The 26,887-nt window shown below is 44.6% G+C and overlaps 1 protein-coding gene across 1 annotated transcript; it reads left to right on the forward strand.

Moving 5' to 3' along the window:
- On the forward strand, positions 1-26,773 carry kcnk3a (potassium channel, subfamily K, member 3a). Its single transcript, XM_035618351.2, has 2 exons — positions 1-421; positions 24,335-26,773. The coding sequence occupies exons 1-2, from the start codon at positions 139-141 to the stop codon at positions 25,240-25,242; spliced, it is 1,191 nt and encodes a 396-aa protein (XP_035474244.1). The 5' UTR covers positions 1-138; the 3' UTR covers positions 25,243-26,773.
- The last annotated feature ends 114 nt before the right edge of the window (positions 26,774-26,887 follow it).

A 26,887-nucleotide genomic window follows, 5' to 3' on the forward strand; every position in this document is an offset into this window, starting at 1 on the left:
CTCCGCCAGAGCAGCACAGCCATGAGCCAGCCGAGCTCCCCGTCCTCCAGACCCGCGCCCGCACTCCGCCCGTGCGCCTGACGCGCGCGCTGCGCCGCGCTGCGCCGCGCCGCGACGCGCCGCGACTGACGCGCCGCCATGAAGAGGCAGAACGTGCGGACGCTCGCGCTCATCGTCTGCACCTTCACCTACCTGATCGTGGGCGCCGCGATCTTCGACGCGCTCGAGTCCCAGAAGGAGACGAGCCAGTGGCGGGAGCTGGGCCTGCGCAAGGCGGAGCTGCTCCGGACCTTCAACCTGTCCGCGGGCGACTTCGACGAGCTGGAGAGGGTGGTGCTGCAGCTCAAGCCGCACAAAGCCGGCGTGCAGTGGAAGTTCGCCGGCTCCTTTTACTTCGCCATCACTGTGATCACGACCATAGGTGAGAGAGAGAGAGAGAGAGAGAACTTTGTTCTTGCAACAGCACAAAGTTGATGTGATGTTGTACGGTGAACATCTATGAAATGAATGGTAGAGGACATCACCGGAGAGATGCCTCGCAACTTTTGCCCATGCTGTAGGAGCATGGTGAGGACTGCAGCGATAGAACAGATGGAGGCAGACGTCGCAGCAGGTTATGCAGGTGAACCGTCAGTCCCCGGGATGTGCAGTTGTGGAGGAAGAGCTCAGATCTATTTAGAAACCCACTGAACTCCTCTTTCGAACACTTTCCTCAACTTGCCTGCTGCATGCAGCTCTGTCTTCTCGTTATTATGATACAAAACAGGTTGTTGTTGTTGTTTGCATTTAAATTGTCAATACAAATAATCTGCTCTTACACAAGCGCGATATTGAAAATGCAGGCACCAGAGGACTATGACTTTTGTTTTTACATGGCAGCTGGAGGTGTCCGCGGCAGGTCGATGCATGTGTTTACAGTCGGAGCAGAGAGTGGACGTTTATGAAGATATGGACACATAAATCAACAATTTATGTTGATGCCTTGCTTGTGGTTTTTTGTGTCTTGCATGCGACGTGTCCTTTGGTGCTTTGAAAGACGCCCATTAATACAACGCATTGTTATTTTTGACTACAAACAGCACTAAGGGGAATTATCCAATAAACAAAGCCCTTCCGTACTGGGGGCGTTTCATTCACAGGGTTGCCACAAAGTCAAATTTTCTTTAAAGCAGCCAAGCGAAGGACAGGCGTCTCTCCAAGGATACGAATTTCCTGCGTGCTCATAACTCAAGGTTGCCGCTGGTGACGATGCTCCGGGAAAGTGGAGTTATGAGACAGCCATTTGCCTCTTCTCTTGTGCCCTTGTTCATTAGTCTTGCTTCAATAAGGCCCCCCCCCCCGCAAAAAACACCACATGGCCCCTAGCTCCCCGCTCGTTTGATTACACAACCCTTCGAAATCCGCCCGTTCGGTTTGAGCGAATCGGCTTCACTGCGCTCTTTGCATAACACTGCTAGTGACTGCAGAGCTCAAGTTCAAGACTGACACTTTAAAAGAGAAGATGCACCGCTTACCCTTTGTCTTATTGAGGTCTGTGGGCCTTTCCTTTTCGTCCTGGCCACGTCACGATGAGTCTCGCGGCATCTCGGCTAAGTTTGCCCACTTTATTAGCCAACCGCATCAAGTAAAGCTGGTGGTGAAACCGAGAATGAGTATTTCATGGAGGAATTGTGCGTTTTAATCGACTTTCTTTAATTAGTAACTGGGAGATTGTGTCAATTCCTCATACGGACGCCACATGGTCTTTGTTTTTACATCTCTTCATCCATTCGGAAGCAGCCTTCATCACCATCTCCTATCCGAGCCTCCCTCCGTGTATTTAGTGACCGGGCCCGTTGTCACTCGTGACCTGTGACTCTGAAACCCTATCAGATGCAGGCGACTAATTGCACACTAACCCAACCCCGGGGTGTCTGTAACCGCATTCTGTAATTGTGAGCCCAGAGGCTGCGGCGAACACAGTGATTGGCGTTCCAGCCTGCCATTAAGTATTAATGACAACACCAGAGCCTCGCTGTTCCATTGGCCTCCTGGCACACGACATTAACTCTGTAGATACTGTACTGTGCACTCGATATCACGTTGCCGTGACTTACAGTATCGTCCACATGCATTGAGCCACAACAATGGAAGGGGGGGGGGGGGGGGATATCAAATTTATTAGGTTATTTCATGAAGCCACACTTAAGCTGTGATTGACTTTTTTTATATAAAACTTTTTGTGTCACCAACCGATGCATAAAAATAGCCATTAGCCTCTTATTTCCTGTCACAATCTTCGCAATTATAATTAAATTCATTTTAGAAAATGAGGCCTCGGGACATTCAGATCCAACACGGGACACCCGCCAAGGACCAGAGTTTTTCCGCGTTGACGTGAAAACAGTTTTCCTCTCGGAGTTTGTAACACGAGTACACATGGGCTGGTGGGCTCCATGAAAAACAAATAGTATCCTGGAAAGCAGTGAATATATATAAACTTAATTTTGCTTTTTTTTAAATTTTAAACGGTCCCAACTGTCAGTGGGGAGGAAGCGATCACAGGACAAGATCTGGCCCTGGCAGGCTCTACTAATAATTTAACATAAGTGAAGAAGGGAGGAGATGCCGCAATCCGTAATCAGTCATCAGTCATCACTTTCCACAGGAAAGGGAGGGGGGGGCGGGGGCCGGGTGTCCACTTACCCACCAACTGCTTGGGGAGAGATTGAAGCGATGTGACAAACACCACAAGGGGAGGAGGGGGGAAAAAACAAGAGCTTTGAGCGAGGCCTCGCTCTCAAGATGGCGAGATACTGGGGGAGATCCTCCTCATGGTCGTGCGACGAAAGGTCTTGGGCTCCGGGATCTCTCCTGGTGGGTGGGACCCCCCCCCCCGCTTCTGCCCTCACCCACTTCCTGGGGTGAACATCCGACCACGTTCAGCGCTTGTGACCACAGCAGGCACTCACTGTCCACGCTTTGCAGTTCAAGTTCATCCGGAACTTGATGATGTCTGATAACCGGCACAGACCTGCGATCCTAGCACATGCGCAGCAGCCGTGTTGTCGACGGCTTGTGTTGGGTTTTTTTAACGCATGCTGACAAATAGTACAGTAATCTTTGTGTAACGTGCCGTATGACACAACAGCATGATCGCACAAGCTAAATTGAAGGACCAGCTCACCCAGTCTTTTTTTTTCACTCACGATACCATGGATGTAGGAGTGTAATTAGAGTCAGGCTTTTAAAGTTTAACAAGCCAATAGTTTGGTTTGATTTATCCGAGTGTTGAAATACCTGTCTTTCTCCAACACTTTGAAAACGAGTGGATTTCTTTATGGGTGCCGAAAGCGCTGCGCCGACAAACTTCAAATTCAACAGCGACGTGTCTTGATAATCCACAGACCCTCACCGTCGAGTTTTTATTGGAACTGCTTCCTACTGAAAAAGCACTCGGCTCGTCATGGGGATCATTCATATTCAAGACACACCTGTTTCTGGTTTTTTTCCTGTTTTTTTTTTTAGCTCCGTGACCAACAGAAAATGCCCAAATGTATTGGGCTACAGAGGAAGAATGAGAGCAGAGGAAAGAGAAATATGTCTTGTTTCTTATCTGGGTGAACCGACCTTTTAAGCAAATGAATCTTGCAGAGATATCTAATGTCCAAGTCATTAACCTTCCTCTTAGACTCATAAACAAAACTTCCATTTTGAGTAGGACTCATAAAGGTCACCATATGGTTGTGGTTAGACAAAACATTCCTTCAAAATCACATGCTTTGCTTGGATTTTTTTAACTATTGTGAATCACCTCTTGTTAAATAGTTATTGTTCGGAGATCATTTGGCCGGCTGCCTCGTGCCGGTTGAGACGCCGCAGCAGCAGCAGCAGACGTGAGCTCAGTGTTTTTGGACAGAGGGGTTCGTCGTCTGTAGTCTGTGAATGTGCAACTTTGGGTAGAGAGAAGAAATGAATACAAATGCATCCGGATGAGTCACTATCACCCCGAAAGATAGCATCCAGTGAGAGTTAGAGACTGTGGAGCGGTGAGGGGAGTCTGCTGGATGCTTTAGCAGAACTCCTCCATCACAGTAAAAGTGGCTTGGATCGGGGAGCTGAAGCCCTTCCAGGCCGGGTTGAGTTGCTCTGTCACCACCAGTACATTAGTTGTTGATGCACTGGGCAGCTACCAAGTGTGGAAGCACATTAGCGAAGCAGGCTGTCGCTGAAGACGAGCAGGCATGCTCAGTAAATCCTCTCCGGGTCGGTGGCCCCGATGTCTCTATATGTGGCCGGACGATGAATAAATGATCCGATCATTTTTGTATTTTTCGTCGACTTTGATTCGGCACAAGCCGCGAAATCCATTTACAGCTGTTGCGCAATTAGAGGGCACGTCCTGAATTATTAATGGTAATTACTTACATTAGTATCATCATTATTATTCAGTCGGCTTAGGAGGTTAGTGCGGTAAGTGGTTGAGTGCACAAAGAACATAACTCTCATGGGCTGTTTCACGCGGGCACCTGTCGTCATCATCATCATCATCATCATCATCGCCAGACCGAGGCAGACGTGTCACTTCCCGGAGGAGGGCCGGCAATAAATCAATGAAAAATAATTGACAACGCCGAGAAATGCACGACTGAAATAGGAATGTGTTTCGCGAGGGAAAGGCCACAGGCTGTGATGTATTTACAACATATGAAGTGGATGGGGATGTTTGTACGGTGAAAGTGCTTTCTGGTTTGGAGTCCTTGCTGACTGACAAAGGAAGGAATAGTAAATAGTCAAATGAAGTCATTTTATCACAGCAGCTCCCCCAAAGTCAAGCCAAATCGTCTAGATTGCCCCCTGGTGGCTGGCTGCGGTATAGGTCGTTACCCCCCCCCCCCCCCCCCCCCCCCCGTCTCCTCCACCTCAGTAGACGGGACGGTTTCTGTCATTTTGTAAATTTCTTCCTGTCATTTTGGTTTTAAATTAGTTTGTTAGCGGTTCCACACCACGATCGATACTGCTCAGACAGCGGCTGTGAATGACGTCAAAAGCGCAAGATGGCTGCTGCACCCGTGTCTGAGGTATTTAGGCTTCATTTTTTTTGGAGCAAGTGGAGACGCGTCCTCCATCCTTTAAATGGTGTGTATGCTTAGCACCAGTAACAGTGGTCCACGTAGGGTGAACATGCGATGACAACATGGGCCCCCATGGCTCACTGACGTGTGTGTGTGGGGGGGGGGGGCAAAGGCTGGCACCAGTTGTGGTCCTATCCTATCATATGTGAAAAATATTTTCCCTTTCATCAAAAATAAGCCCATTAAAAAGCACGGCGGTATCTCTATTTATTTGCTTTTCCGGTCATTTGAAGTTCTGTGGCTTGATTTTTTTTGTTGTTGCTGTTGCATAAAAAAAAAGATGAAGAAATGTGACGCGCAGCCTGTGTACAAGGAATCAGTCGACAGTGCACGGTTTCTAATCAACAAGAGCATGTTTCAGTTTACAGTTTAATTGAATTGGGAGGGGTGCACTGATCCCGACCCTGCAGAGGAGCTGCTGCTGCTGCTCCCGCTGGATAGAGTAACTCTAACTCTCCCTGGTGTTTGCATAAAAGGGCCCAAAACGGAGTAAATCACCTTGTGTAACCCGGCGTCGGGCTCTGCAGTGAGGCACTGCCCTCCGCACTCGCTCACCACGCAGACGGACGGAGATGTACCGTGACCTTGACTCGTTTGCAGACAAAGGAAAGATGTATTTCTCGACGGGTTTGAGGTCCTGAATGTCCCGGGGGACAAACTGTGTATGACAAATACTGTTTATTCACGTCAACAGCGTTAATCAAGAAAGACGACTGGACTCGGCGCCTTTGAGTCAGTCCTGCCACGGGGCTGTCACTGAGCACTTATTCAAGATGCTGAAAGGACGGCCGAGCTCTCTGTGTTTGATTTATCCTGCCCGATGTTCATAGGGTTGCAAGGAGATTCCAAATTTTCAAATCATAGGCAGCTCTAAGTCCGCAGTGTTTATTCTGCTATACCCGCTGAAGGGTTACCAGGTGACCTCTTACTGGCACAAAGATCAATTTCGGTGCCTGTCCTCTCATCAGGTATGGATTCATCTTACAAACTGTGTCGAATCGCAAAAGACTGGGGGTCGTTTTCTACATTAACACCTGTATTAAGCTTTTAGTTGGACCAAAAGCTTTTAGGCATGCCAAAAAAAAAAAATATGTTGATGCTGAAGTTGTTTCTATGACGGAAAAATTCCCTGCATTTTATGTTACGTGCACTTGAGACGCAACTTGTTAAGTCAGCTCTTGCTAGGTCCTCCGGACACGAAGTTGACTTAACGACGTACAAATGGACACAATGGGAGGAGAAGCTCTTATCTGCTGTCGCATGTTTTCACATAATTATAAAGGAAATTCTCTGCGAGACTGGGCTCCTCCGCTCGAATGAAGGAAGCTCGGTGGGTTCGTTTCCTGAAAGTTCACTAAGAGGACCCCGATGAGCAGCTGCGCTCCGCCAAAGTGAATCTCAATAGGTTCTTTGTTTTGTAATCATGGTTACTGTATTTAAATCGAGTAAATATTACAGAACCACCGAGGGAAAGCTGAATGCACCGACGCCTTCGGATATATAATGAGGCACAAAGCGAAACAACGTTTTCCATTTCGTACAAGGTAACCAGATTTTGCACCTCGTTTCCAACACTCAACATTTAGGCGCTTCGTTTGAAAGCACATTAATGTACAATAACGCGTGCAGTTCAGCCTAGATTGCGCAAACACAGTCTTCTCGTGGGAGAGACGTTCTACTGGGCCGTTACTGGCAGACAGAGCTGGTTGCTGCTCTGGATCTGAAGGCAGAACGTGTGAGAGAGTTGATAGGGGCGACTCTCATTGCTGCTCCCGCTCCGTTCACATGACCAGCGAATGTTTACCTCTGCGTACGTCTGCTTTATGCTCCGCTGACTCGATGGAAAGTTGAGTGCCTGCCTGACTCACTAAACAAAACATGACTTTGTATTTGTTAGACTTCTTAATCCGGCGGGGGCGTGCTGGAGTTTAACCAAATAAAATAGTACACAGTAGTGAGATCTGAATCCTGTCACTCCAAGTTTCCTACCGATTCCGTTTCAGGGTGTAAATATAGGCGGCGACACTACGCGACGGATCACGTGTCGGGCGCTCCCGTGGCAAACGAGCTCCCGTGAGGTTTATTTGATCGGAAGTGAGAAATCTGTTCTCCATTTTTTTTTTTTTTTTTGTTCCCCGCTGAATGGAAAAATTCCTATAATCCCATGTCCTGCTTCTATATTGAATTATGTGCCTCTTGTACAACCCAGAGCTTTTAGTGAGGGCTGGATACAGCCGCTCGATTAATAATCATAATCCTTCCAGTGGAAATTTGAGATTAACTGAGATGTGTCCCAGCGTTCCGGACAGTAAATATGTGTTACAACACCACCGCCGCCGTGAATGTCTAAAGGAATTGCAGTATACTGCCGCAGTTACTGTCACTGTTAAAAGATAAGTGTAGCATTATTCTTCATCTTTCTTACACTCAACAAATTCTATGTGAGGACCAAGGCTTCTCCACCCTGTTTTCCTACCGATGATGTAAATCTTAAATTACAATATCCAGTAGAGTTACATTAAAAAAAGGTCCCTGTCATATACTAAAACAGCTGTGCACTGTAATTTGAAACATCAAACTGTAGAAAATAATGCATTTGTTTGGGACCACACTTTTCCGCGGCTGATTTGTACACGTTCGGTATTCATGGCAACAAGACGGTGAGTGTGGGATTCATTTAAAATACACTTCAGCGCTCGTGTTCATCATAATAAAGGAACATGTCATCTCGAGTAATGATGTGTTTCAATGGCTTTTGGAAAACAGCAGAGCTCAGCACTGATGAATATGTTAGTCACACACATTAACTGTTGGTTTTGGTGTTTTCCTGGGATTTGTTGATAATAATTTAAGTATAGAATATTACCAGACCTCTGATTTATATTCATTTCGAACTTTCATCATGACGTCTAACCCTTGATCGGTAACTGAGATCATTAGCACCGAGCGACTGAGACGCAAAGGAAAATGAAATATGTAAAGTGTGTTGAAGAGAATACAGATGAGGCTGTCTCTTAAATAAGGCTCCGTCAGTGTGTTTCTCTGCTCTTGTGACCTGAAAAGGAAAGGTATCTGAAATGTATTCAGGGTGCAGACAGTCGGTCGATGGGATTCCTGGAACAATGCTGGTAAAAAAAAAAGGTTGTGGCAATCGCGCCTCTTTGGTTTTTGCAGTGGATTATGCCGAGTGCAGCTTTGCGGGGAAAGTTCAGGATGTATTGAAAACTTTCATAAAGGTGTTAAAAAGTGTTGCCAGATTGGGCAGTTTTTCTTTGTTCAGTTGGGCTCATTTTTATTGGATTACGCTGGATGAAATTGTTTTTGAGCAGGTTGTAATAAAAAACATAATTAAAAAAACGGAGTGATGATGTAACATCTGGGCAAGCGTCTGATCCTCCAGCTCCTGTACCTCATGACCAATCTCTCATTTCATTCTTTCATCAGTCGTTGCGAGGAAAAATGAAGCATGTTCCTGGGTTTTGTTTTCCATACATCTGAGACAAATTTGCATCCAGCAATAACTTTTGTGAGCACAGAAAGAAACCTTCAAAAGATCTTCATAACGCACTATTTGCTTTTTTACATTCTGCTATCCACTTCATTGCTGTAACACCCACATGTCCCCACTGTGGGCCGAATATAGGATTATCTCACTGTATCTAATCTTACCTTGGAGTAAAGGGAAGAACTGATAAAGCATAATATGTCTCCTTTGACAAACTTCGATCATCGTCCATTGCACATTTGCATATACAAAAAAGGTCTACTTTTATGGCAGGTTCATTCATCCACTTTGTGTCATTCAAATCTGGAACAAAATATACCAATAGGTGAAACCCACACTTGTGCCCTTCAGCAATATGTCCACTCAGAGATTTAGTCACTCAAAAAATTATAATGCAGCTGTTGTCTGTTGCGGTTTCGTACAATACGGGATCATTAATCTCGAAAATCTTTACGAGCAATGTCATGCAAATTACCCGAAAGGACTTATGTTTTGCAAATCAATGCTGAAACACAAAAGCATCAAGTCATTTCCCTCCCTGATGCGACACAACATTATAGCCCAGGCGGAGCTGCAAATTGTCTGCGTTTTATTTCTTGGACAAATGCCTGAACGCCGAGAGGAAAATCTGCACGAGGAAGCTCATTACGTGTGCGCTAGTATGTGTGCGGTGTGTGTGTGTGTGTGTGTGCATCTGTGTGTCCTTGTATGTTCAGCAGTTTGAACTCTCTTTACCCCTTTTGGATAAACATTAGAGCGGCGCAGAACCGCTGCAGCGGGACGCCTTATTCATGTATGTAGTCGACAGCGCACAAACGGCCGCGTGCACCAAAGTCAGTAAAAGTGTATTGACTGACTTTCATACTGATGCATGGGGGGAAAAAAGTGTCACCCAAAATAGATTCATCCTAAACTATAGTATAGTATTATACACTACAAGTCTTTCTCCAAATCTCAAAACAGAATATTAATTTCCCAGTCGAGGCTCAATGCAGGGTGCATTCCAGGGCCCCCAAAACCAAAAAATGTCAACTAGCCCTCTGTTGCTATAAAAAGCCGAAACACACAGTCACATGGCCATGCCAGAGAAATCCTCCCCGAGGAACACACAATGTCATGAAACGCAGCTCGCACGCACGCGCACGCGCACGCACACCCACACACACACACACACACACACACACACACACACACACACTCTCCTGTCAGACGGGAGGGGGTGTTGTACCGACCAGCTGAGTGTTGATTATGTGCCCAAAGCATCGAGCCGTCTCCCCAGTGCCCAGAGAAGATGGTGGAGCGCCGGCAGCCCTTTCGCTTCTTCTGCCTCGGTGTACGTACGTGTCACAAAAGCAAATCTTTACACATCAAGCATTGTAGGCTCCCTCAGCAGTGTGGTGAGCGTCTAAACACCGAGGTGAGAGGTGAGGAGCCATTACTGTACGTTTGCGGTTCACAGAGAGACAGAAAAAAAGAAAAGAAGCGCTTTCATTGCCGTCCTTATCATAACAACCTGAAGTGATTTTCTCACAACTCATTGGCTCTTTGACGGCTCCAACCTTCCCCCCAGTCCAGTGAGCGGGCTGGTGTCTGAATGCTTTGGTTACTGGGGTGTTGTATTAGCTCAACGCTACTCCAACTGGCTCCGAGCGCTGGAATGATTCGGTCCGACAGCGCGCCAAGAGACTGTAGCTCGCCTGGCTTATGCACCGTCTCCCAGGGGAATTTGTTTTCCAATTTGTTTCCAGCATCTGCTTAATCTCTCAACAAGCCAACCTGGATGAAGTGGACTGTCACACACTGGGGCGTAATGATAATAACAATAACAGTGATAGGTGAGTTGTGTTTACGCCCGAGGGCTGCGATCTGAACGCAAGCTTTTGAGTACACATTTAATATCCGTACCAAAAAAATAAAAGGGCCTTGTGACAACCTTGGGCTAAAACAACAGGCTGCTAACCTATTTTCTCTGGAGTAATCCCAACATCACTGCTGTCAGAGACGATGTGTCTGCTCGCGATTTACATGCTGATGTGTGATGGTGGAAAACAGGTCCAGGGTGTTGACACGAATGGGTACAAAGAAGCAATCTGATATGTCAAAGAAGCCTCTAGAGCAATCCAGCTTGGTCGACGGCATCAAAATGACACTGGAAGATGGTTGTTTCTTGCTTTTTAGATATATATATATATATATATATATATATATATATACACGTACCACAATCGAGAAGAGTTTTCAGACACAACCAGCGCAGAATCCCCATAACGTAGGTCCACGTCAGGCGCCTGGGATCCTCAGGCTTTAGGGTAAACCTCCATCACGCAGTGCCACGTTAAGAATGTCCCGCGTTGTTGCCGTTGTGTTGCTGCAGGAACCTGCAGATCGGATCATGAATTGCAATCAATACAACATTCGTCTCGCAAAGAAAATCCATACGTATGTGTGCTCATGTGCTTAATTGGTTGGTTGTTGTCATCGCATTATGTTGCAGTATAAGTTTTTTTTTTGCCGAAACCATCGGCACTTGGCAGGCCCACTGGATATTCAAATTCAAACGAATCGGGGCCCAGTGGGCTGCAACGGAAATGGTTATCGGATCGCCAAATGGGTCCATCACCTCATTTAGAGAACCACTTCTGTCACTTTTCTATAAAAAGGTTCGATCATATTGTTGCTGTTGTTGAATGAAAACTGGGGTTTTGCAGATGTCAGTGTTCTCGTGCGGTGACCGGGAGTGGACACAAACATTGCATAAAAGGATGGTTGTCATTCCCATCGTCGTCTTGGGTATAATGAATTTGAATAATCTGTGCCCAACTTTGGTTCACTCTGCCTTCCTTGTAAATCGCAGATGGTTTTATGGATACAAGGTGATGACAGGGCTTCTTGCTGTGAAAAACTGTTGTGAGGTTACAGGATATGTTTTTACTCTGTCCAATTTTGGTCACATAAAATTGATACCGTAAAGCCTCTGAGTGATCGTACACTAATGAGGCAGTGCCTCCCACTTTTATCATCCAAATACAACGCAGAACGCTTCTCGAACTCCTTCTTTGGTGCTGGAACAATAAGACGTCACCAAAAAGACATTTACACTAGCCTGCCAGTAAACCTACTAGCTATCATTACAACATAAAACGAATCATGGCCTGTGACATTTATGGTCCTTGGTTACTGTGCTCGGCATCAGCCTTTACAACAATAACACGTAAGATTCAGTGCGAGGTTTTGCTTCATAGACGTGTACAGATACAGACAGGAAACGTGGCGAGGGAGAGAAAATGAATCATTGCTAATTCATGTGGAATCTAACACAGGGTTGGATTTACGTTGCCTAAAGAAGAGTTTCAATACACTCAAAAAAAATTGAATTATACACTTGACACCACTGTACATACCAGATTCGTACCAGATTTGTACAAAATGACCCAACAGCTTGATAAATGAATGCAAAGTAAAATATATCAAAACCACGATAGTGCCGATGCAATAAACCACAATCCATCCCACTTTTCCAAGTAGGTTAAAACAAACGCTACGGATGGATGTGCAGCTACTGTGCGACACAGGTTTGGTAAGGTGAACCTGCAGACCGAGCGGAGGTGGAGCCGATGCTCCGTTCCCAGTCTGTCTGCTGCCGCCATATGGGCAGCCCGAGGCAGTGGTTACCTCACCAAGGTGACGAGGAGACCTGACACACGGGTAGAACTGGGTGCTCATTCAGTCGTAGTTTGGACAAAGTTACAGCGCCGTGTGTGATTGGATTAGGAGTGTGTCCACACTTGGCACTGTCACAACGGCGAAGCAGCAGCCGCCGCAGCTTTCAAGGTCATCCCAACTGACAGTGAATTGTTGTTACACGTGAAGAGTTCATACAACTTTAAAGAAATGCAGCAAAGAAAATGCGCTAAATATGTTCAATTTGAAAAGATTATCCGTTGCTATTTGAGACCTTTTGGTCTTTTGTCATTTAAATGCAGCCATCTAGCGTGAATGCGGGTCAAGGCTCAAAACATCATTAAGCCAAATCGCTTTTCGGCTAGCCAAATGGCCAGGCAGCGTGGCTAGGGGGTTCATGTAACACCTAAATAAGATCCATTACTTGATTTAATTGCCTCTGGTCATTAAGTCAGGTACTAGTATTAGTCTCATGCATCAAATAACATGACACATGATAGTTTTTTCACGGCGGTAACATGCCCCAGTCTGGCAACTCAGCCGGGACGTTGATGGGCACTCGTGTCTCGAGTAGAGAGCCATTGTCAGAGGACCACACACACACACACACACACACACACACACACACACACACACACGCACACTCTTTGTCTGTGTGGGAGTATGAGCATGCCCATGTGTGTTCTGTATGTTGCGAGGCAGTCACACATCTCCTCATATGGGCCTGTTTTGACCGTCTCATTGGGTTAGACGTTGGCCCGCGTCTGTGCAATTTTACGTAAAATTACGTGAGAATATTTGACTCCGCTTGACTCGATTTTGTTTAGCTCTGGAGTTCAAACAAAGCATGAAATTGTTTGAGCTGATCCAGTGATTTGAAGGTCATTGTTCTTCCCATAAACTCCTCACCCGCCCAAGAAGTTTCCATCCATCGTGCCATCGACAGTCGGGGGTGTTGATAATCGAGCAGGGAGCGCTTGAACCATTGCAGGAGAAGAGGGTATAACAAGGTGGCAGGATTAAAGCAGCCCCCGACATACCTCAAACAAACAGAAATAATGTGGAAAATGCATCGAGGAAAAACAGTCTTTGTTTTTGTTTTGGGCATAAACGGGGAGGAAAATTACAGTCTCTGTACGATGCTCTGCGATGAACTTGCAAAGTCTGGTTCGTTTGCATGTTGTCAACTTTTCCCTCCTCATCTCAGCATGAAAACATTTTGGTGATATTTTAATTTCTTCCTTTCCGCTCAGATAAACAAATTTAAAACGCATCAAACAGGTAGACAGACACATGCTGACTTTGTTGAAGCTGCTGTAGATGAATCTCGTGGCTGTTTCTTGGTGTTGCGCTGTCATCACTGTGAACTGAACACATTCACGCTGACAGTGGACGGCAAAGATGTTTGAATAAAATCACTGTTGGCAGTTGCTCCCTCCGACAGAAGAATGAGTGAATGTGGACGTCGTTCGGTCCAGAATACTTGAGTCTGAAATTGGTTGTGGTAGAAAAAGTTAAGAATCTAGAGTCATTTGTTGTCGATCACACTCCCTGATTTCTTTGATTGTAACCACAACAAATGATAGATCAAATAAAAATCACCAACACATAACACTTTTTTATATTATACAACAGACACAGGGTGTAATTTGTGGTTGCATTTTTTAAAAATAAAATTCTTTGTGCAACCAGGCATGAATGTTTATCATTGTACATCTGTGTGTTTCCTCATTAAATCCTGTGGGTTTCTTATTATTTTTTTCCACGTTGTCTCTCCTCTATGCGTGCATGTGCCTGACCACAGTGGCCTCCCCTTCAGCAGAGCGTCCAGTTTAGGAGAGCATCTGCTCCCCGAGCGCGGCTGAATGAGCTGAACAGTGGCCAGGACATGTACGAATATATCTGTGGAATCAGGTGACAGAGGCAGGTGACGGTGCTGCACAGGGCTGCAATACATCCCTTTGAATTAGATGCTGAGGGGCACAGAGCAACACTGAGAGAGGAGGGAAGAGCGAGTGCGAACTGGCAAAAAAGAAAAGCAACAAAATGTGAGTGAGGGAAGAGAGATAGTCAGAGGAGCGAGATAGCAAGACAAGCTATTTTTGAAAGAGCATTCGACTGAATAAAACATTACCCTGCTGCAGTCCAAATTACCAGAAATCACAAGGCGGGCGTGAAATAACCATGTCAAATTATAGCAGGCTTGTCACATATGTTTTGTTTTTTAACGATGCGGATCTGGACTATATTTACATGCAATTTCCCATATGCTGGACCAGAGAGAGACCCCCATCCGGTGTATCAGGTTTAACAAGCACAACATGTTGTATTGTTGTGCAGTACCAGCTGCCTCTTCGCCGTCACGTGCGACAAAACCCCCCCCAAAAAACGCCGTTTGGAGCGAGAATGCATCAAAGGCCGTTAATAGTGTGTGAATTTCAGCAATCACCCACTGATCCAGACTTGGCCCAGTTCCTCGGCCGCGTAAGTGTGTCTCTGCTCTTAATATATTCCACAGAAAATGGCCCTCGTCATCCTCACCACCGTCATCGGCGGTGACATCTGTGTCTAATTATGTTCACCAAAGTCGAGGCTAGTGCTTCCTGACACTTTTTTGGTCTGACAGCGTTGTCAGGGGGACTCATCGTGTTCCTAATTCATTCTTTTTTTAAAACGGTTTATTCAAAACTATCAAATATATTAATCAAAGTGGATATTGTTACAAAATGAGTTGGTCAAGTTTGCATTCGGACCACCGCTTCGAACCCGGACGTTTCAACCATTTATCCATCGGACTAAGTTTTCCTTTTCAACACTTTTTTTATTACACTTTTAGCTATTCTAAAATGTTTAGCTATTTGCTACTTTTGACCTTTAGCTATGTTAAATTATTCATCTACAATAGCAACAGTTCATCTATCAATGTTGGCAAACCATTTCACCTGTCCATTATCTAGACATACTTTTAGCTCTTTTAATTGCTACCTTGGTTGTTTAAGGCCCCAGCGTATAATTCCCCCTAATTCCTTTTCCGGTTTCCGGCACGTTGAAAATTCAACGCGAAAACTAGTTTTCAAATACTTTTAACTGACTAATCATTTATCCAATAATTCTAGCCACATTTTACATTTCCATTAGTTCTATTTGTATACATAATCTTTAAATAGCTATTGGAACAGTTTCCATTCTTTTAGCTAACTATCAACTTTGTGTTTCTGTTGTTTTTTTTAAAACTTTTGACTGTATATAAAGATGGACAATGCATTTCCACTTCTAACCATTCTACAAAAATGAAGCGCAATATCTCAGATAAGGGGATGGACATCTTGCATTTTTGATGACATTTGGAGCCAGCAGTTATTGTAGTGTGGAGCCACGGTACTGAGGTCTGTTTTTATTTCATCAGATACCTAATTTAAACCAAACTTAGCAGAAATATTAACACTCAAATATACACCAGCGTGATTAAAAACTACCTAAGATGATAGAACCAATCTTTGGGTAAAATGTATTTACTTTGACTTTTTAGGTCGGTCCATCTGCTAACATGGAGGAGGCGGGGTTTATGACCTATACTGTAGCCAGCCACCAGGGGGCGATCCAGATGATTTGGCTTCACCTAGATGTCGTCCATCTTAATAGTCCATAGTTTACGGTCTATGGTTTTGACTCAATGTGTCATCATCCTTGGCATTGATAAGATGGTATATGGTTACATCTATCCCCAACACAAAATATCACAACATATTATTATATTATATTATATTACACAACAGGTTCTCTCTTTCTCTGCACTCTTGCTGTGGTCCATGCCAAGACAGGCACACTTCAAAAGCAGATAACCCAAATGGAGCACTTGAAACAGATACATCTGTTATTTGAGTTGACCTCTTAAAAGCCTGGAAAGAAATCCCAAGTCGGAGTTCCTACATAAGCAATGACTACAAATTAAAGACTTCCTACCATCTAAATTAAGCTTTAAAGCTTTAAAAGTCTCACGCCTTTTTCACTTTTATAAATTGGCCTGTTTTCATATTTGAATTTAGTACAGTGCAGGAAGAGAGTGAGTGATTTTCCTTCAGTTTTAGTTCTTAACCTTATCTTGCTTTACTCCCCTTAATATGTAATCTTGCGTCCTCTTCTCCTCCGCCTACCTCTGCTCCCCTTCTGTGTGCAGCAACTGTGTATGTGAACCCCCCTTGTGCCCAGGTTCCAGCTGTGTTGTGAGTCCTAAAACAAATCCATATCAACTGTGTATCAGGTGCATAAATCACGTGATTTATTTAATTAGGTAACCCTCCCAGAGATCTCACACACCACATGGAATGCCTCGCTGACTGACCTCATGGAAAACTGCGGCCTGCCAAGGTTCCCTCTCATATCCCCTAAAAAGGAACCTAAGGAGTACGTTTGGAAATAGACCCTGATAGGGATTTTGTTTTTTCACAGTGAAAGCCAAACATTGGCCTCGGATGGTCGGACACACACAGGCACAGATTGTTGCTCTTTCATCAGCAGGTGTGTAGTAGGTGTGAATGTTGTGAGTGTAACGCGTGTCGGTGACAGGGTTGTATTACGAGACAGGTACATGTGGGGCACGCGGCGGCCAAGTCACAGCTCTCTGATCCAACCCCTTGTCGCTTTGGTCTGTGGGCTTGTGATGCTTCAGTGTTTTGGGGCCTCAGCTGTGCCTCGGATGAGAGTGCATGCTCCCAGGCCCGATTTGGAGCCCGCACAGGGGGTAACCAAGTTAAAGTGAACCCAGACAGACGCTTTGCCAATGTGCTGTCTCCTCTAGCATTACACGAGATTGCCTGTGATGAATGCGGCCAGTGTCCCGCACTTGCTCGCTCTCTCTTGTGCCGGCCGGACATGCTCCCTTTTCACTGTCACTGCATATAATGAAAGTTTGATTAGACCGATTATTTTTCCCCTATTTTACCGTCTGCCGACAGTGTAATGTAGACGCTGACATACCTGCCGTGAATATAAGTAATGAATATAATAAAGTGCATCCGTCAAAAAACGATCTAAGCTGAAAGCCCAATACAAGTAGTGTCACAATTAGTGATATCCAGCATCATTTAGCTACCAGTCAAATTTAAACATACTAATTTGGTATATGGTGGAAGGATCTTTCATCCATTCACACACACGTTCACACACTGATGAAAGTGAGCTATACCGAACACTGGTTTCTTTTACGAATGGCAACAATATTTTTCTAACTGAACCACCTCCCCGCTCAACTAAAGCGTGAAGATGTCATTTCATGGATTTATGTTGAAGGACCTTGATTAATCGATGGCATTTACACATTCCATATCTTGCTCCTCACTGTGTACCTCTGGTTCACTACTGTCTCACTGATTAATACTGCGCTCAAGTCATTAAAACAGCAGAGAGGCCTTTCTCCCCAATCCATAACTCATTGAAAACTCAATGAACTCTAACTCATTGAAACTAAAAGAAGCAGCTCCGCTACAGGGTTGCACTCATTGACTCTTAATATTGATATTCTTTTTCCCAATATAAAGTATTCCCCCAGAAGTCTTTGCTTTTCGGGGCTCATTACAGGGACATTACAAAGCATCTGTCAGCGAGGCCTTGCGGGTCAAAAGCCGGACGGAGCAATGGAGGGAGGTGGGAGAGCCAGAGCTGTGTTTGAGTCCTGAATAAACAGTCGTGGGGTCGTCTGGAGTTTGAGGTGTCTGTGATTGAGAATGGATCGGGGTCTGCGGGTTCCCGTTTCAGATAGAGGTAGGACATAAGTCGTGGGAAATCCAGAATCGCTATCAGCCCTTGACTCCAACATCTTTGGGTGTCATCATGTGGAAATGCTCGCTGCTTACAAGTGGACGAGATTTACAGTTGTGTAAAGGCATCTCTGGCCAGACGCAGCTGGAGATGAAAGCGAGCTGTGGCGCAGGCGTGCTGGGAAGCATGAGTGGGCTGCCGCTCAGAGACACTCTGTGCCAAACGGATGACATGGTCAGTGTTTATTTGCACATTTGTACAGAACATTCTCCAATCTGCGCAGTCTTCTGGGGATGGCGTAAGCGCAGATATGAGTGACGTCTCGCAGGCATGGCCGCTCGGGCCACCTGCGCGCCGGGGAGCTGGACGAGCCATATACGGCCGAATGTTGTGATTGTGCGCAACACCTCCGCAGCACACTGTGCTGTGGCTTTGCGAAAGGAATTTGTTTACTGACCACTACAGTCACATCCTCTCGGGGGAGCTGTAAATTATTGCTCCAGTTGCTCCGCTTCAGATACAGTTACATCTGCTGATGTGAGGACTTTCAAAAGTTTCTGTTTTTTAATTCAAAAAAAGGGTTTTTGCTAATAACATGATGTGCATTCCTTTTACATTGAAATGTCAGTCTCTCTCTGAAGACTAATCTGTCATAACCCCCTCCAGTGTTTATTCTATATTGCTTTTTTAAAAATCTATTTAACATCAGTCACACATCACTCTGGGGATGTGGATGATGCCCCCCCCCCCCCCCCCTCCCCCCAACTCCCTTTTTTAAAATCCTACTTTTTTAACCCCTTACTTTCATGCTTTTAGTTTTTTTTATCCACACTCAACTCTCTTTAACCTCGTCACAGTATATAACTGCCATGATCCAGATGAAAGAATTAAATTGATCACATTTGTGACAACCAAAAGCGCAGGAAACAATTTTATCTGATTTGTTATTTGCTAGATTGTGGTAAATGTATCCAAACACAGGAAGTATCACATGACACACGACGTTTAGTTTGTCAAAGGTTTGACTAACTTTTTTATTCTGTCCTTTTTGATTGAGTTGTTTTTGTTAATTCTAGTGTCTAATGAATGGATTTCTTATCGTCTGAAGGATCTAACTGTGTTTGTATCCACACTATCACCTTCTCCCGACATATATTGTAAATTTGTGTGAACGAGTTGAGGGCGAGTTTATCTAGCGAGCACAATTTTGACACTTGGGATTTAGAATCTATTGAAATTCCAAATTCCGTTTTTTAGGGTTTGAATAGGGTTAAGGTGGTCAGGAACAGTTTTTAATGGAATAAAAGCACAAGAACAAAAGAAAATTTTACACAAGAGGACTCGAAAAGTCTGACATACAATAAAATGTTTGTTTTGCTGCCATAACACTTAGAAGCCCTTAAAAAAACCTAAACCATGTCTCCTTCATGCATGGCACTAAAATCACTCCTGAGAGTATAATCAACAGAATCCAGTAGTCTACTGTTTTCACCTTTGGCTCTTAGTCTTGAGTGAAATCCTGCACCACGCACTCCCACGAGTGCATTATTCAGCGTGGCACTGGCTGTTCTCCAGGAGGAGAGATGTCCTTGGACATCATCAGTCACCGCTGAGCCCCAGACAGAGCATCGCTGCCACCAGCGTTTCTGTGACTGCGGGTCCTCAAGTGTCCTCTCCCGAGACTCTGTGGAGACTCTGCATCTCGTTCAACGTATGATGTGTATTTGACATGCCACGTTTCACAACATGATCCAGTTCCACTTGAGTGCCCATCACTTTATTGTATTTCATTTCATCTGTGACGGCGCGTTTTCCCTTTTTTGTGGTCCCTCGAGTCACAAAAACATTCCTGTTAAATTGGCCGCCGGTAAATGCACCACCTCACTGAGAATCCTTCCCCATTAGGGTGAGGTGATGTGCTTGATGAAGAGGTTGTCGTCCTGATGTGTTCGACGAGAACAAATTGTGCCCGGTAATCAATGAAAATTTAATTGAGTGACGGAGGACTGCAGCCCTAATAGCCACATTATGCCATTCTTTGATGTATTTCAAAGCCTGCCCCCCCCCCCCCCCCCCCCCCGCCCCCTCCCCAATTAATCAGGCTAATGAAGAATTTAGATGCAGTGGTTGATGTCGGTGTTTTAGACACCACAGGGAAAGGAGCTGTATTCACTGAGCTGCCATCTTTGCAGACAAACTAGCAATCAGGACCACAAGGTGAAATGGCAGCGGGCGTCAATGATTTGATTTGCATTGCCACGGAGGAGCGGGGTTTCAGTACATGTCAGACATTTCATTTAGAGAATCTGAGTGAGGGGTATTACGGCGCAGCACCGAGTAAGGCTGTGAGCGTGCCCATCTGCTAAAATGAATATGGGAGGATTAAAAAAATTGCGAAATGAATTAGAGGGCAAGAAATGTGTTACAGGCCAAGACTGAAGAGCTGAAATCAAATCTTCGAATGAAAAAGTAATCTTGGGCAGCGTTTAGGAACGGGAGAGATATCGCGGGGGAATATTCGTTTGCTCTCTCTGTGAAATGATTTGTTTTGAAGCATGTAAATTAGGACCAGCCTGTTGCTGGAGGCATCAGCTGAAACGATTGGCTGTGAATTATGATTCGGTAATGAGAGGCAGCGGTGAGGAGGGAAGGAGAGTGTCGAGTGCGGTGCACCTGTGTCGAGCTGACGTTCATACGCCTCCCCTGCTTGTTAGTCTTTTCAAGGCTCTTGTCGCCTTTCAGTGTTGTGCAATTTTCATATTTTCTCTTACATGATAATTACAGAAATTAGGTCATGAGACAATCAGTCCGGGTCTGCGGCAGAGTCTTTGATACTGCTTTTGTACGCTGCAACCATCCGTACACAAATTGACGATCTGCACTAATTTGAGAGGAATTACCGTTTGCTTGGAAAAGGAAAAACATGATAGAGAGTCATTTTCCAGATGGCTCCTCTCTGTTTTTCCCTCGTCTACCCGTGGAATACGTGCAAATAGTTGGAGCCACACATAATCGCATCACTATTTTGAGACCGAATGTGTTTAATATTAAGGCTTTCAGCCTCAGACCGCTCACACGAGCGTCTGGGGTTCTTCGGATGTCGATCAAACCTTTATGCGGTTCAGGGTTTGTTTTTGTCTCACCTTTCAGGCTGCACTTTTCCTCTGCCAGTGGCAATGACGGTAATTCATGTAAACAGAGCAAGTGGCCCTGGTGGCTCTCCCCTGCGTGCCGCGCGGGGCAGGCCGTGGAGACGTGCTGTCTCATGAAAACTCTGTCATTGTTGAGTTGAGCGAGAGGTTTGCAGGGGGAGAGGGCGGGGATGATGTCACGCGGCGGCAGGACGGCCGGCCTTGTCGCCCCCAGCCACTGTGTCTGCTGTTGACGAGCGCCGCTGTCACTCCGCTCGTCCCCACGTCTCGACAAGCCGCTGCCTGCTGCTGACAGCTCCTGACAGGCGTCCGCCTCGGCCTCCGTGCTCACCTGAACACGCTGTCCCAGTCACTCCACGACGAATAGTTAATAGGTGCAGTTACCTTTTTTTTCCACTTAAAGGTGTAGCCGTGCTAAGGGTGGGAACACTCGGGTGATTCCTGGATCATCCTGAAATTTCTTTGAGACTGAGTGTTTTGAGAGGCAAATGACAAAGAACAACACGAGATGCTGATCATTTGTTTTCGTATCACAAAAGCCTTGGGATTTCACCAGGAGTATAGTCAAAAGCAATTACTTGAAGCAAATGCAATTTAAATTTTGGATATTTTCTGAAGCAGCGCTCGAGGGGAATGTAATGAATGATTTAGAAAGTGGCAGTGAACCAGAATAAATTGTACCTTCTCAAGTGCATGTACAGTCATTTTCCTGAGAAAGCTATGATTTCAATTATGTTCACATTGGCTGAATAGAACACATTGTTATTCACGGACCCATGCCGAAATGTGGCGGAAGAGACCGACCAGTCCGTTGATAGCCAGAATCCACGGGAGAAAAGGCAAGGTGGTAGTCAGTCATGATTAAGGTCAACAGCAACGTGACTAGCTAATAAAAACAAGTTGAAACAGTTAGCTTATGTCGAATCGAAGGGATAAAATATGGATAAAATAGGAAGTAGTAGTGGATATGCTGTTGGAATAAAGCTTAGCTATGAATTGCATAAATGTAATTGTGCTAATTTTGCACAACCATTTGTGATTTTTAGCTAGCCAAAAGTACAGGGTTGAGAGTTAGCTTATGATAAATGTTTAAAATAGATTGCCTCAACTCAATAATAATCAGTTAACAACAAGTAGGCGATGGAAAAACAGTTGAAGTTGCCAAAGGCAATGGATATATAGTAAAAAATTGTTTGGTTGCATAATGGATAATTGATGAAATAGGAAGCTAAGAGTAGTAAACATTCACAACAGTTAATGATAAATGATAGGTAATACTAAAATACTAAAAGTAAAATAAATGGACAGAAGTAGCTGATAAATTGTGAAACATAAGTATTAGATAATCAGCAGAAAAAGTTACGTAAAAATTGTTTAATTTAGATTATAGACATTTAGAATATTAGAATAATGAATAAACAGGTGAATTAACGATGACTTGATGGATAAAAAGCTAAAATAGCTTAAAGAGAACTCTTTTAGCTATACCAGTTTAGAGTATTAGATTACCAGTTGAAATGCCCAGGTTAAGCAGACCAGGCTATAATGGAATATACACAAATTTGCTCAAACAGAGAGTTCAGATTCATAAGATAATCTTTTGCATTTAACATATGTGGTAATATAACGCAGCTCATAATTCATTCAAGTTAACTTTTTAGGAACATGACTGGGAAGCTTAATTCCATCTGTCGGAGCTGCGCGGGCTACTGTACATAAGACAGAAAAAGTTGAGAAGCACTTGATACCATTTCTCAGTGGGGAGAATGAATCTCTCTGTGAAAGTGGACGCTATGTAATAAATCAACCTCTAACCACAAAAGAGAACTCATTAATCATATCTCATTAGTTTCCTTAGAATATGGGACAGCATTCTGTTTGGGGATGAAGCAACAAGGCTACCAAAAAAGCAAAATGTCTTTGTTTGCATGGTGAACAGGTAATTTATTCTGTCCACAAACGGATAGTAATGACTCTCATATTGGCAGCACAACTGGGAAGGCTTTAAACAGATTTGGCACCAGACAGACAGATGGCTCCACCGCACGGATCAGTGTGACAATAAAACCAGACCCCATAGAATTAAATCAACCCCTCGAGTAATTACATTCTAACTATTGTTCAACCTTTTTCCATTTGCTTATCCCTTTGTGATCGGGGACATCGTCTCTCAGCTCCTGTGTGCAACAGGTCCACTTGTGGGGAATTCATTTCAGGCTGTAATGATGTTGCATGCGAGGGCCTCGTATCCCGTGCGACAATGGGAGCGAGAGGGGGACGTTATGAGACAAAACGGTGACGCTTAACCTAAAATGCACCGGAAGGAAGATCAAATCCAGCCTGAAATTCATGAGCTCTCTACTGTGAGTGCATACAGAATTACTACGCGAGTCATGCCATATCTGAAATTGGCTGGTGTTTAGCACTTGCTGGAGTTATCCAACTGGCCACTTCAGTGAATGCACATGTCATTGACAATATGTCCAGTTGTTTATGACGTATTCTGTTCAGGTTGCTAAGGAAAGTTCCACCGCCGAACTTTGACACCACATGCTCTTTACCACGAAGTTGCTCAATCGTCTAGTTCGTATTGTTCAAAATATTTTACTCTTTTTCTATATTGTTTTTTTTGGGACTCTTTCCATGACTCAGTGGAACACACACAAACTGCCCCGCCGACTTGAGCGACTATGTTGTAAGGGTCTTATAATCTGAAGATTCAAAGGACTGCAGGACACCCTGCGGTGTCCGGTTTATGTGATCTGGAAAAAATGTAGAGGACTAATTAGTTGCAAATGTACTCATTAGCCGAAGCCACTGCACAGAGACAAATCGTCAATGAATTATTCAAAGTCTCTCTCCCATACACGACATCAGTACTTCGCCACGCCTGCCACACTGCTGTGCATTCTCATTTCCAATTGCATTCTGCCGCCGTGAAATGAAGAGTCTTTGAATTCATCAGAAGTGCTGCTCAAAGAATACAAATCATGTGTATCTGTCCGCTCCAGGTTTGACAATCTTCCCAGCCTGCAGCCTCCTCCTCCCAGACCGCTGTCCTCTGCACTGTAGATTTAATTAGTTCTGCCCCAGTAAACCCGCTCCTTTCTCCTTCCTTCCCCCAGGATATGGCCATGCAGCCCCCAGCACGGACGGAGGCAAGGTGTTCTGTATGCTCTACGCCCTCCTGGGCATCCCTCTCACCTTGGTCATGTTTCAGAGCGTGGGTGAGCGGATCAACACCTTTGTCAGGTACCTGCTCCACCGCCTGAAGAAGTGCCTTGGCATGAGGCATACTGAGGTCTCCATGGTCAACATGGTGACAATCGGTTTCATATCCTGCATGAGCACATTGTGCGTAGGGGCACTGGCCTTCTCCCACTTTGAGGGATGGAGCTTCTTTCATGCCTACTACTACTGCTTCATCACGCTCACCACCATTGGCTTCGGGGACTATGTGGCGCTGCAGAACGAGCATGCTTTGCAGACCAAGCCAGAGTATGTGGCCTTCAGCTTCATCTACATCCTGACTGGTCTGGCTGTGATCGGCGCCTTCCTCAACTTAGCAGTGCTGCGCTTCATGACGATGAACGCCGAGGACGAGAAGAGGGACGCGGAGCAGAGGGCTCTCCTGGCTCACAACGGTCAGGCAGGCGGACACATCCACTGCTCCGTGGATCCGGCCTCGACCTCCTCCACACCGTCCGGATGTGGTGGAGGAAGCGCAGTGGGAGGCAGCGGGGGACGAGGTCTACGCAACGTTTACGCCGAGGTGCTCCACTTCCAGTCCATGTGCTCCTGCCTTTGGTACAAGAGTAGGGAAAAACTGCAATACTCTATTCCCATGATCATCTCACGTGACCTCTCCACCTCGGACACCTACATGGAGCAGGGAGAGGCTTTTTCCAACCCCCTCCACTCTAATGGCTGTGTGTGCAGCATGCAGCCTCACTCGGGCATCAGCTCGGTTTCCACTGGTCTGCACAGCATCAATACCTACAGAAGACTCAATAAACGCAGAAGCTCCATCTAAAACACGAGGTGTTCATGCTTTAAGGTCAAGTCCCACTTGTCTACCATGTGGAGAGGAAGGGCCCTCGTACTGTGGTACCAGATTAGCTGTGGGCATCAGGGCACACAAGTCCAGTCCTAAAGACGTGCAGTACTCTTGATGTTTGCTTCTTCCTGGCACTGGAGAGCCCGGCGCTGCAGTTTCCAGACTCCAGCCATGTATTTAACTTCCATTAGCGAAACACAAACCATTATAGGTCTAACATTGTTCCTGAGAAACAATGCTGATGGCTGTTTAAGTTTAAGTTTAATTGGTTTCGCAAACTCTGTTGCAGTTCTGTTTGAAAGACGTGCAGTTCTCTCTGCACCTCTGAATTCTGATCTCAAGAAAAAAACGTGATATTGAACTCAGTTCTGTCTATGTTCATAAGACAAAATTCAACGTTCTAATATGGAATGGGACAAAATGCACTGTGAGACATGTTTTAAAGAAGGATCGGGTGGCGTCTTAACTGTATATAATGTCCCACTAAGAAATATTTTATTGAGTAACCCAAAATCAACTTTTTTCAAAAGGACTTCCAAAAGGAATGTTAGGCAGTAAGCATGATACTCACTTCAAAATATGTATATATTTGGACACTTCACTTGCAGGTGTTATTGAGGGAAAAGCCTATTTTTTCAGTGAAAGTTTTCAAAAAAATGTATCCCAGTGTCTTCTCCTGTGTGTCTGTAACTTAATAAGTCCAGGTTAAAGCCAAATTTTCTCATCAGCTTTAGGTTCTTTCCTTCAGAATAAATCCCATCCCCTGCTGCTCCTTCTCCGACCTTTCTGTGTTTTGTACAACTTACTACGAATTTTTATTCATAGTTTTTTCTTCTTGTTACTTGTGTTTCTTGTTGCTTGCCATTTGTTTTCATATAGCACAACTATATTCCGATCTGTAACTTAGAATGTGAGCTCACGTTGTGCATAGGTCATATCTTATCACTGCTGCACCTTAGGAGACTGTTGTATATGCTTTAGGACACTGGAAATCAGTGCACTATTCTACTTTTTTTATGTTATTACTTTATGTTTTGTCATGGAAATTATATGCCCAAATGAATTCATTATTCTATTATTATTCTAAGATATTTGAATTATTACTCTGTTGTGGATGATTCCGAATAGCAGTTCACCTGACTAACTGATGGCCAGAGTTTGCACCTCATGCACTTATAGGGGGGGTATTTTCTCCCAACCTAAATAACACACTTTATTCAGCCAACTGAGGTCTTTATGCAGTGTTTATCATGTTTATGTTTTAGTCCTCTGAAGGTGTAATGTTACATAATCATTATTTCCGTTTGTATGTTTTACTTTACAATGTCAGTTATACCCCATTTTCTTTTCTTTTTTCTACTGGAACATTCTTATTAACTGCAATATGCTTGTTAATGTTGTCCAGCATTTCTAAATAACCAATTGAGGGACTTTGGTTGGTGTGGCTATACATGCAAAGTATGTTTTGTTTTTTTCCGACAATAATAAAATATGATTTAAAACAATAGTTTTTTCCTTTGAGCATTGACTGGAATATTACATTTCTTGTTATTTTCAGCCAATTTTCCACAGCTAGTTTTAATGTCATGTTTCTGTAAACCATGATAAAACTGCTTTGTAA

This window comes from Scophthalmus maximus, chromosome 18, assembly GCF_022379125.1.
Source record: "Scophthalmus maximus strain ysfricsl-2021 chromosome 18, ASM2237912v1, whole genome shotgun sequence".
Classification (NCBI taxonomy): domain Eukaryota; kingdom Metazoa; phylum Chordata; class Actinopteri; order Pleuronectiformes; family Scophthalmidae; genus Scophthalmus; species Scophthalmus maximus.

What these genes read in the sequence shown, in the direction of transcription:
- kcnk3a (XM_035618351.2), top strand. Translation starts at nt 139, where the DNA reads ATGAAGAGGCAGAACGTGCGGACGCTCGCGCTCATCGTCTGCACCTTC. An exon ending in CACTGTGATCACGACCATAG is followed by an intron (nt 422 to 24,334) that starts GTGAGAGAGAGA and finishes TCCTTCCCCCAG; the next exon opens with GATATGGCCATGCAGCCCCC.